General features: G+C 40.8%; 2 protein-coding genes across 2 annotated transcripts in view; both read left to right on the top strand.

Annotated features, from left to right (window-relative positions):
• Positions 1-1,535: 1,535 nt before the first annotated feature.
• On the top strand, positions 1,536-7,430 carry LOC141444502 (putative zinc finger protein C09F5.3). The gene is made up of 7 exons (XM_074110051.1): positions 1,536-1,648; positions 1,978-2,182; positions 2,902-3,111; positions 4,131-4,292; positions 5,089-5,190; positions 6,620-6,718; positions 7,039-7,430. The coding sequence occupies exons 1-7, from the start codon at positions 1,536-1,538 to the stop codon at positions 7,201-7,203; spliced, it is 1,056 nt and encodes a 351-aa protein (XP_073966152.1). The 3' UTR covers positions 7,204-7,430.
• Positions 7,431-9,106: 1,676 nt separating this feature from the next.
• The window catches only part of LOC141444501 (uncharacterized), a 3,624-nt gene continuing 403 nt past the window's right edge, over positions 9,107-12,327 (top strand). The window contains exons 1-3 of the mRNA XM_074110050.1: positions 9,107-9,355; positions 10,700-10,877; positions 11,644-11,780. Coding sequence (XP_073966151.1) covers positions 9,288-9,355; positions 10,700-10,877; positions 11,644-11,780 — 383 coding nt within the window. The 5' untranslated portion in view covers positions 9,107-9,287. The remainder of the gene's footprint in view (positions 9,356-10,699; positions 10,878-11,643; positions 11,781-12,327) is intronic.

The raw sequence follows: 12,327 nt of genomic DNA, 5'->3' as shown, positions 1-12,327 counted from the left end.
AAAATAGTGGAAATAGTAGCGATTTATGTATTTTAATTAAATAAATTTGTTTGTTTAACCGACAAAAATTTTGTTTCAGTTAACAATGATGATATTAAAACAATAGATAGACAGACGACAAACTGACGAACGAGCTCGCGCAAGTAAAAGTATAACCAATTCCAAACTCAGCGGTTTTAGAAATATTACCTCTACTTATTAAAAATGAAGATAATGAACCACAAAAAGTAGCAAGCTATACAAAAGAAGAATATTTAGAAAGTGACGATGGCGCGGAATATTTATATCTAGATGATTCAGACGACAATACTAATACAATTGATAAAGTGAAGATATTCAAGTTAAATTGATAAAGAAGATTCTGATGCATATTCGATATCGACGACGATGTAGATATATACCGGAAATTATACTGACGTCGACTCTGATACGTTAGAAGAGACACGCGTTACAGTTGAAAAAGAAAGGAAAAAACAGTAAAATTAGGTAACAATACAATATAAAAATCGAGAAGTAAATAAAAATGCGAAAACCAATGTCAATCGAACCCTACTGAGGTAGACACTGATACGTCTGAGGAAACAATTGAAATAAGGAAAAGAGTTAAAAAACTTTTAATGAAAAATAAATCTGTTACAACAGAAGATAAAGATTATCCAACTATAGAGTCTTTCGCTTTCTTCGAGAAACAGTTTAACTGTACAGCTAAGATATTAAGTAAAAGAAGAACAGAAACAGCAGGTAGAGGAGAGAAAAAGGAAGAGTACGTCTGCCTTCTGCTGCGACCCTGTGCGGGAAGGGATTCAAGAAGAAAAATACTTTAACGACGCATATGAACACACACGATCCGGTGAGCGCCATTTTATGGCTAGTTTCCTATAATTAGGGACCTGTTTCACCACCAATTGATTATTTTTATTTGACGGGTAAATGTGATGCCGTCTCTGTCTATTCGAACAAAACAAATAGAGACGGCATCATTTATCCGTCAAATAAATTTAATTAATGGATGAGAAAACAGGGGGTAAATAAAATAAATCCACCCATTCACCGATATTTCAAATTTTACTTTTACGTAACCAGTTGTCAACCGAGTTGTCAACGAGTATTGATTATAAAATTGTAATATTGCAGCAACATTATGCTGGAGTAGGGCTCCAGTTTATACTATTCGATGTTAATTTTGTATTATTCCCTGTATTGTATTTTTTACATGCATCGAATATGTGTAAATAAAGAAAAAAAAAAATATTGCCACAAAAATAAAAAAAAATGCTATATAAACTTCAACTGTAATCTGATCACTGAATAGTGATAAGGTTATACTTGCAAGTTTTGACAAAACTAGTTAAAAAAAAAGACAATACATGTTACTATACTTGCGGGGAGTGAGTAAACAATTAAATACATGAGAAAAGGAAGCCTCGGCGCTGGTTTTCAGCTTGGCCATAATGTAAATGGTAAATGATTCTCTCTCTCTCTCTCTCTCTCATCTCCCCTATTATTACTCCGTCAGGGTCTGCCGCACGAGTGCGATGGTGTGCCACCTCCGCTACAGGCATCGCCGAATACTGAAAATGCACGAGAAAACACACAGAGCCATCTTCACGTGCAACGAGTGCGGCTGCGTCAACCTTCAGGTAAACAAGTAAACATTTACAGGGTTATTGAATAACATGCCATTCGTATTTTGTCGAATATGTTCGTATTTATCTTTGCTTGCTTTTTGCAATTTGTTTCGGCAAACTTCAGTAAGCTTAGCTTTTTTTTTTGAGACCTGTTTTTATTATAGCCTTTTAGCTTTAGATAAGGTCCTCATTGAAAATCAGGCATTCATGCTGAGTGGTGGACCTATTTAGCGTCATGTTTGTCTTGTTTTTTTTTTTTTTATATGTATGTTAATTGTTTTTTTATGACGTTAAATAATATGTATTTTGTTTCTAGATTAGAGTATTAACTTTAATCTTTGACCCTTAGAACGTATGCTCAAAAGCATTATCACATGCACCAAGGCACGAAGTACCCGTGCCCGCACTGCCCGGCGGTGTACGACCACCAGACTTCGTACTGCAACCACGTACGGATGCAGCACCCCGCCGCGCTCGACGCGTGCGACCAGTGCGGCGAGACCTTCGCCGGCCGGCGGGGCCTTGTGATGCACAAGGCGCGAGCGCACGGGACGGTCAGTACAGACAGACAGACACAGACAATCTTAAGCCTCGTATTCATGGTAAACATTTTGTTGACCAACATTGTTAAATTAACGTGTTGCTGAGTTTCGCTTAAACAAGCGGGTTGCAAGACTTGGCAACGGATTCTAACCAACCATCTTGCTCGCTAATTCCACGTGAAGCAGATTCACTAAATGATGTTGTGTATTCGGGCGTGGAGAGTAGACAGCCGGTGAAATTACTGGCAGCCTGAGTATTCATCTTAGGCCTCTAGGTTGGCAAACGCAAGTGCAATACCCCTGGCGTGCAATGTTATGGTGCGGGGTGATCTCTTTACATCAGGAGGACCCCAAACTTGTTTTAGAGTCGAATGAAAAAAAAAAAAAAAAATTCACAATGTATAAAAGATAATAGATACTTAGTAGATTTTGAACATTTTTTTTTCACTAGTGCTGTTTAGTTTTTTCACAATCGAAGTGAAAAACACAGTGCAGTGCTTATCCGTAAAACTCATGTGAGGATGAGCGTAAAGGAGACAACCTTTGGGTTTGATATCTGGCTTTATTCTAGAGCTTATGCTAAGACTACATGTGTTTATATTATATCGGTAGAGAGCATGTGTGTGTAGCGAGGCACACACTGCACACATTTTACCGTCGACTTTATCAACCCTCGTCAGCAGCTCGGGTAAAATGGCGCTTTTTGCTTAATTGCTTTTAATTTCTTCCAGAAATACAAACCCAACGGCAACCTCAAATGTACAGGGTGCGATGTTACGTTTTTAAACGCAGAAGCGTTGCAAAGGCACGAAGAATTGGGCGCGGGCGTGCCGCATGCGGCGCTGTGGCCGTGTGCCGCATGCGGCGAGAGTTGCGGCAGCGAGACCGCGCTTAAGAAGCATGCGGCAGAACATCAGACAGACCGGCATCGTTGTGACGAGGTAGGTAGATTTTGAATCTGGCAACCCACCTACTGTTCTAGGGTCTTCATTCGAGCGTTTATGCCGTTTTATTTTTGAGGACATATGATAGAAGATTTTGTTACAGTTTCCAAGATAATATTACAAAAGATAACAAAACTTCCTTCCCTTGATCCTTGTATCTACAAGCCATGTGCAGATAACTGGTTATTTGTGAAGATTTTTTTTCCTCAGAGGTTTTTTGTAACAGTTATCTGCGAGGAAAATTCATTTCTTGGAGATAACGAGCTATCTCTGAGGAATAGATTTTCCACGCAGATAACTGTTAAAAAAAGTTATCTCTAAGGAAATTCTATTCCTCGGAGACAACTAGTAATCTCTGTGGTTTTTTTTTTCTAAATCTTTTTGAAAAAAAAATGCTCACAGATAGATAGTTAAAATTACAGCTTTCCTGTACCAATAGTCTCTACGCTAAGCCGCGGACGGACGGACGGACAGACAAACTGACGGACGGACCGATAAGACATGACAAAACTATTAGGGTACCCTTTTTGCCATTTTTCCTACGGAACCCTAAAACAACACCTTTTAAGTTTGCTTTATGTTTTTATGGGGGAGATGTATGTCCAGCAGTGGACGTCCTACGGCTAATATTTATGATGATGTTGATGGTTCAATAAATCAAGCGTTACTTTGCGACCTTATGACAGCTACTTGAATGCAAGAAATGTGTGCTTATGCAGTTCCTCCACCTCCACAATGTAAGAACACGCACAAAAAGAAGACATCTGACACTGATCTAGAGTCCAACATCTGGTAGCATGTTGAACGATTGCGTTGCTCTGAAGATGAGCTCTGGTTGAGCGTCAATGTAGTGTGGTGGTGGTGATAGATGGGTTTGTGTGATTTGTGTGTGTTCTAACAGTGCGGGGGAGGAACTGCCTGAACACGCATATCTTGCGTAAACTTAGCTATCATAAGGTCGCGGGTGAGAAAAGTAATTGTTTTAGTTCATTGATTATGGTGGTGTTTGTCGTCAGTGCAACAAGACGTTCCTAAACTCGAAGTCGTTCGAGCTGCATGTCCAACGGAAGCACATGAACAAGCGGGCCTCGGTGGCGCCGTTCCAGCAGCGACAGCTCAGTACCGGGCCGAAGACGCCCGCCCTCTATGTCTGCGAGATATGCGGGAAAACGCTCAAGGTACGCTACACTTTGATTAATATGTTGAAACAAATAAACAGTTGTTGTTAGAAATATATTTTTAACTAGTGTTTACCCGAGGCTTCGCACACGTAAATCATTAGATCCAGCAGCTGAATTTAAATTTCGGGATTTTAAAAAAATCTTACGGTAATATCGGAATAACTAACGCCGTTTCAGCGTGAAGGAGTAACAAACATACTCACTCACTCACTCACTCACTCACTAACTTTCGCATTTATAATATTAGTAGGATATACACAATTTGAAAAATAAATAAATGGAATATTCGTCTTGCTCCCCCGCCAAGTAGTGAGGCCAAGTCGTGCGAAACAGCTACGTTTGAGTTGAAAAAATGTTTTTTCATGCAATTTAACCCGCCCTCCCTCCACATAAAAAACGGAAATAACCAACGCAAACGTAACAGAACCCACCACCAAGAGAACCACACCACCACAACCATAAACGAGATCCCGGACATGTGTTCGCTTCTTTCCGAAGCATCATCAGCTGTTGTTGACCCTACGACGCTTGGTCGAAGACATTTTTTCCAACTCAAACGTAGCTGTTTCGCACGACTTGGCCTCACTACTTGGCGGAGGAGCAAGACAGATATTCCATATATTTTAACATGGACCTCCGCAAAGTGACGCCTGAATCTATACAGTACACACAATTTGGGTGAAGAATTTGCTAGAGGATATCATTGCAGCCTGTATTTAAATGCACACTCGCTCACTCACACTAACACACGCGCAGGTAATTAATTGTTTTATTGTATGTTTTTCGTCCTTAGAACGGTACGCAGATGCAGTACCACAGGAACGTGCATTTGGCGGTCAAGCCGTTCCAGTGCCAGCTGTGCCCCAAGGCCTACGCGTCCAAGCTTGGCTTAAATGTAAGACCTTTTTAACTCCCGACGCAAAATGAGGGGTGTTATAAGTTTCACCGCTATGTGTCTGTGTGTCTGTCTATGGCACCGTAGCTCTTAAACGGGTGAACCGATTTGAATGCGGTTTCCTTTTATTTGTTAGCAGGGTTTCTAGCGATGGTTCTTAGACATGTTATATCAAAATCGGTTCAGCCTTTTTAGAGATATTGAACTTTGAAGTGGCAATGTCGGGGTTTTTCCAACTTTTTGTTGGTTAGGTTATTTACTAACCATTGAATTAAATGAAAGTAATAAAAATTGGACTGCTATTATGCTGATAATGATGAATAAAAATTCGTTTAAAATTCTTCAGTGTCTTAGACGAAAATCTTTAAGGCTGCATTTCCACCAGAGATGTGCGAGAAACGTGTTTGTCATGAACCAATAGAAACGCTTCGTTGGCCTATCCTCGCACAGCACAGCTCTAGTGGAAACGGCTGAGCGGAACGAGCACAGGTAAATGAAGCGTTTCTATTGGTTCATGACAAACACGTTCCTCGCACATCTCTGGTGGAGACGGAGCCTAACTAGTGTGTACTGTGGGGACTGTAACTTGTAAGAGCTTAGGTAATGGGGATCTACGCGCGTGACTTTAAACTCAGATCAAGTAAACAATATATTTCTTCAATTATTTATATTTTATGTAGAACTTGGTAGCACTTATAAATTACATTTACATAGATGGTTCCAGCAGCTCAGGCTGTCGGAGCAATCTGAGCTCCGGCATGTATACTGCTGTCAATCGTTTTAAAGTCAAAATTCTAGAAAACATACAATATAGAAATACTACCATTTACATAATAAAGTCAATCTAACCTGCCAGGTGGTCAGTTTTACCACCTGGCAGCGGTATACAGCCGTTCCTACAGTATTGTCAGTGATGACATATGGACCCGAGACATTGTGCTTCGCTAGAGGCCTTATAACACATGCATTTGGCAACTCTAGTTGCCTGTTGTTAATGAATAGATTTCAACTCAAAATGCAAAGCATGTGAGTGGCTAAAGAGGCTTAGAGTTACTCAGCGAGCTATGGAGACGGCTATGCGGGATCGAATCAGGAATGAGGACATACGTAAAAGAACAAGGGTCACCGATATAGCCAAGCGAATTAGCTCGTCGAAGTAGCAATGGGCAGGCCATATAGCACGGAGAACAGGCCGTGGAATGGAGACCGCGCGGCAAGCGCAGCATAGGACGTCCACCAACGAGATGGACGGATGACTGGGTTAAAGTCGCGGGTTCACGGTGGATGCAGGCCGCTTCCAACCGGGGCAACTGGAGGTCTATAGGGGAGGCCTATGTCCAACAGTGGATGTCCTACGGCCGATATCATGATGATGAGTGTGAAATGAGGCACTATTATGGTTTGATAATGTATGTTTTGTTTGTTCCAGCAACATATATTGGTGCACACAGGCGAGCGGCCCTTCAAATGCGATCAATGCCCGCTAGCCTTCAGATTTAAAAGCAACCTTGTTAAACACGTCAGACACGTGAGTCTATCACATTTTATTATTATTACATTTTAAGGGCTGGCAACGCACCTTTGATAACCCTCGTGTTGACAGGTGTCCATGGGCGGTGGTGGTTGCTTCCCATCAGGTGACATGCCATGGAGCCCGCAGGCTTGCCCACCCCCCTCTAAAGCTCTACAAGTGAAAAGCGTCAGTGCTCTCGATTTTACCGACAATTCATACTTTTCTCATTCTCCATATTATCTTGCCCCCTCATGGGCCACCGGCTGGCGACGCCCTTGGGAGTGGAAATCCCTGGTGTAGAGCCTACATTTAGAAGCTTGTTTTTTGTCAAACAGATACATTTGCAGCAGCCGAAGCTAGTGACGTGTGTCGCGTGCGACAAAGTGATGTGCGCCGCCTCGCTCGCGCTGCATGTGCGCACGGTGCATCAGAACCAGAAGTACGTGCGGAAACGGGACCGAACGAGGCGAACGAGGACGAAAGTTGTTGCCGAGCCGTGACTTGTGACGACTCAGCGGCGAGCTTTTGATGATTGCGCGGCCAAGACAGTTCGACATGTTTCAGACTAATCCGTAGCTCTTACTCCAGGAGCGCACGCCACGGCGGCTGTTGTAAAATGCGCACTGCCACCGCTCTGCTCGCGTGACTGCTCTAGCAAACCATATAACATGGGTCAGTCAACTTTTTTTTGTTTAATATTCTGACCCGATGTTCAAGAGACAACAATGAGAAGTTTCTTTAAAAAAAACTGTTGATATATTGTTACTAATGTGCTTTGAAGATAGTCCATAAAACAATGGGTTTGTATCTTCCACAAAAATGTACGCTCAATGAATTTTAATCTCAGAAAACAAATAGAAAGTCATGATTTTAAACAGTAAAAGTATTTTAATCCATATCCTATTATGTCGTCCAAGTTTCAAGAACCGTTGAATATATCCGTCCTGCGGAGACGACCCTGACCGGATCACCAGAAATTCACTACCAGGTTATTGTATGGTAAATTTCGGATCAATCCGTTACCGTAAAGTGGTCCGCATGCAACCGTAACTTTTTTTTTAAACATGGTTCTGTCAATTTGGCCAGGGTCTTGTGTTTTTGCTGTTTATAGGTATAAAAAAATCTGTAACGCGAATCACATTGCGAGTTAAATAAAATATTATAATTAAATAGCATATTATTTTTTGATATAGGCTTTATTTCTAGTGAGTTTTTTCATTGGCCGTCTCGATTGGATCACTGTGGTGGTCAAGGGGTTACCGGAGACGCGCTCGCCGCCGCCGGTCGCTCATAGTCGTGGCCGGTCTTTGTGTTGTAAATAGATAAATAAAATATTTTTTACGAACTTGTAGTTTCAATTTCCATATTTTTACCCATTGCCGTTTTGATGATGTATCAAAAAAAAATTTTTTTTTTATGTCCATGGTGGCGCGATACAAAAACTTATGACTTTTTTTATAAATTCATAACTTAAAACTACATACATACAATACAATGACTCTTTTATCAGTTGTGTTTGTTTCTCTATTTTTGTAAAATAGCGTTTAGATACACACAAACGGCAATTTGGAACCTAGGACAATGCAAAAAAGAGTTTTGAGTTTAGTTTTAAATTACCAGTTTTTCAGCATAATTACGATTTACGGCCATATTTATGAGTATCCCTCGTGTGCTACCTACAAGAAACTCAAACTCTTTATTGCTTTTTTTTTTTCAAATGAAGTAACAAACTATAATCACGTACTTTTAAAACTGATCTTTATACATCGGCAATGTGTCAACATTCACAACCAGTTTCGAAAATGACTTCGCTGCTTGGTAACTGGTTGCGAAAGAAGAATTGACTTGCGAGATTTTAACTAATTTACCTGGTTTTCTGTGAAACAAGAATAAGTAGCATGTATACCATAATCCGAAAAGAAATTGCCAACGTATTTAACCCCCGACGCAAAAAGAGGGGTGTTATAAGTTTGACAGCTGTGTGTTTGTATGTCTGAGTGTCTGTCTGTGGCATCGTAGCTCTTAAACGTGTGGACCGTTGTGAATGCGGTTTTTTTTATTTGAAAGCAGTTTTTGTAAAGATGTTTCTTAGACATGTTGTATCAAAATCGGTTCAACCGTTTTTAAGATATTGAACTTCTTTAAAACTTTACTACAGGTAAGTCGCTGCAAAATGGACTTTCACTATCTGCCCAAGTTTATCCTCTTTAAAAAGTTAAATTTATTCATAAAAGCAATGAAACTAGAGAAAGTTTGTATCCTAAATAGGTAGATAAGCACTACTCTATGTCAAAACATACGTTTTGTTTGGTCATTGATATGGTCCAAATAGTAGAAACGTATTACAATACTGACAACACTGAATTTAACGTCAGTGTAGTGTCAAACTCCCTATATATACTGTAGTCTTTGTGTCAAATGAGTGAAACTACTAGACACTGGCAAAATTGTCCTCCAATGGACAGAGCCATATTTTTTTAAAGAAACAACAACAACAACAAATGAGTGAACATCCAGCTCGGCTACCTTTAGCTCAAGCTGATCTTGTGCTTGTGTTTTGTTTATTTACGGCTTACGTGCAGCAATGACTTTTTACTGCGCTGTCCCGGGATGCAGCTCGAATTCAAAAACAACGAACTACACGTTTCACCGGTAAGTGAGCTTCCTAATTCCCGAAAATTAAGTCTAATGATTTGTTATTGTGGCCGCCGAAACAAACTTCTAATGTTATCGTATTAGGATTGTAGTCGGATTTTTTATAAAGTAGTCGTATGTCTGGAAATTTCGAGATTATATTGAGCTAATTCACTAATAAAGTACCTAATAACCTAACCTACAGGTTGATTCACAAGAACTGGCACAAATGGATTGAATGAGTGAATGAAAGTATCTGCAGGGCTACTACGAAACTCGAAACTCGAAGTTCGGGTCGGAGTATAGCAAACGGAGCCCGATTTTAGGACAAAATTTACGAGCAAAATTTTTTTTCCTTTTTGTTAGTTTTTTTTAAACTAAAGAAAACATTAAAATAAGCACCTTTTATTCATAGAAGTTTTTTTATAAACTTGACCGTTTAGGAACTAGAGCGATTTGAAGTTGCGAGTCCGAACTCGAAGGTCCAAAACCTTACCTACGTTTTTTGTTGATAGTAATTTCCGTGACAAGCTCGGATTCTGGGTAGTTATGCCCTTCGGGCAGGGTGACACACTAACCTAACCTAAACCTAGTTTACTAGTCCTAGTTTCATAGCATACATCTTCGGATTGCTCTAGTTCCTAAACGGTCAAGTTTATAAAAAAACTTCAATCAATAAAAGATGCTTATTTTAAAGTAAAAAAAATAAACTAACAAAAATACAAAAAAAAATTTGCTCGTAAATTTTCTATCCTGAAATCGGGCCCCTTTTACTAAACCCCAACAGTAGCCCTGCTGTTTGTTAACCCATAGACTAAGAGGGGGCAGTATGCAATCCTACCTCATGGAGTAGCAAAATGCGACTTATCTAGGATGTTGCATATTAAAAAGGTTTGTCTAAAATTACTGGGTTGCCTGGCATAAACCTGGAGCATTTTGTACAGTGAGCAAAAAAATTATATTTTTTTTTGGTGTAAATTACCTCATCAAGTAGCTAGTAAAGTAGGTATGTTACGTAGTACATTCAATAGTGCTTATTAAGAAGTGTCAAAATCTATAGGGCTGCCTTGTTCAATCCTGGCACTTTCGTGAGACAGCCTTATCTTAAGGTGTTGCTAGTGCTGCTGCTTAAGTAGCGTAGTAGAAAGAAAGCAACCTGAGATATGTATGCATAGGAAAAATTCGTGTAGATTCCTGACCAGCGGTGGTGCAGGGGTTATAGCACGCAGCACGGATTGCTGAGGACCTGGGTTCGATTCCCAGCGCTGGTCTCTTTTTCTGGTTTTTCTGTGCATCCGTATCTCAGTTTGTATTTTTGATATGCGTATTTCACTTTTTAAATAGATTTCCATCTGACGCCAGGTTGCCTCGTAATGTAATAGCGCGCGCGCGTTGGATCCTGGCCCTAGGTCGCCGCGCCGGGACGCTGGACAGATGCGCTCTGGTCTGCCGGCGTCATTTTGAAGAGTGCATGTTGCGACGCGGAGGCCGAGCGGTTGGACTGATCAAGAACGCAGTGCCGACTCTGTTCATGCCTCCTGTAAGTTTTTTCCATGTTTAATCCTGCAATCAGTCTTCGTGAATTTAATTAGGTTCTGTAACTAGACCGTTTAAATGAGTCCTCGCACGCGCGGAACAGGGGAGGCGCGGGGGTATGACGACAAAGGGAGGGGGACGAGACGTTCGGGCGGCGGGCTCGCGTAGTTAAAACAAAAATGCGCCTGCCGCCCGCACCTCTCTCGGTCCCCTTTGTCGTCATACCCCCGCGCCCCCGTACCATCAGCCAAATATGTGGTCTACCACCCCAAAGTTGATAATTGTTTGCATGTCATAAAACAATAATGCCAATAGATGTCAGTGGCGAAGTGTCAGATATTTCCATGGTAAAGCCGAATCAAAATCGCTTACATCTTTCACAAATCCTGAACGTCCTGTTGTCCTATTTGACGACCGGATGGTCTTGTGGTTAGAGAACCTGACTACGAAGCTTGAGGTCCCGGGTTCGATTCCCGGCTGAGGCAGATATTTGTATGAACGATACAAATGTTTGTTCTCGGGTCTTGGATGTTTAATATGTATTTGAGTATGTGTTTATCTATATAAGTATGTTTATAATTCAAAAATCTCCAAAAATTGCGTTACGTATTACTTGAACGCCCCCATAGATGGATGACCTGGTTAAAGTCGCGGGTTCACGGTGGATGCAGGCCGCTGCCAACCGAAACTACTGGTTTATGGGGGAGGCCTCTATGTCCAACAGTGGACGGCCTACGGCTGATATGATGATGATGATTGTTTATTTGTAGAAACGCCCAATACAACCGGCACTGAGTTCGGAGGACACAGACAATGAGGAGGGGTTGCTTGATAGCGAACCTGAAAATCAGTCGGAGGACGAGGTAAGACTAGTTCTATTTAATATTATTAATACGAAAATTTGTGGGTGGGCATTTTCGTGTCCCTTTATTTATTTCTAGAAAAAATATGGCTTTTCCTACTCAGAATCAAGAGCACAATCGATTATATTTTATGAGTCACTTTTGTTCCGCCCATACTGTGTATGAAAAAAACGTAACAAAAATTACCGTTTTTTTTTTTGGGGGATAAGTTTTTAAACTATCGGAATCGATATGTGCATCCATACATTCAAAGCGTTGATCGAGTTCTGTGTAAAATAATCCGTGCGCAGGTTTGCCACCCTGTGGTAGGGGATCCGGTGGTATGGTTTGGAGGACACGTCAGTCCCTCTTGGCACGAGTTGTTACTCATTTGAATCGTATGGTTGTTGTGTGGTGTTTTTATAGTTAAGGCCTTTGGGAACTGACATGTTCATTATCGTTTGATCAAAGTTCCATAATAATAAAATATAAAAAAAAAAAAAAATTGCGTCGATACTGCAAGCCGCGTCACCAACAGTGGCTAATGCCGCGTAACTTAAAAAATAGCTGAGATTTCGCGACTGGTATATCATATATTATAATAATAAGATA

The sequence above is a fragment of the Choristoneura fumiferana genome, chromosome 30 (genome assembly GCF_025370935.1).
Source record: "Choristoneura fumiferana chromosome 30, NRCan_CFum_1, whole genome shotgun sequence".
Lineage (NCBI taxonomy): Eukaryota > Metazoa > Arthropoda > Insecta > Lepidoptera > Tortricidae > Choristoneura > Choristoneura fumiferana.
Note: the sequence above shows the minus strand (reverse complement) of the source record. Positions and strands in the feature narration are given on the sequence as shown.

Coding starts and splice junctions, on each gene's coding strand:
- LOC141444502 (XM_074110051.1), top strand. CDS start 1,536: ATGGTGTGCCACCTCCGCTACAGGCATCGCCGAATACTGAAAATGCAC. Junction 2,183..2,901: donor AGGCGCGAGCGCACGGGACG/GTCAGTACAGAC, acceptor AATTTCTTCCAG/AAATACAAACCCAACGGCAA. Junction 5,191..6,619: donor CGTCCAAGCTTGGCTTAAAT/GTAAGACCTTTT, acceptor TGTTTGTTCCAG/CAACATATATTGGTGCACAC.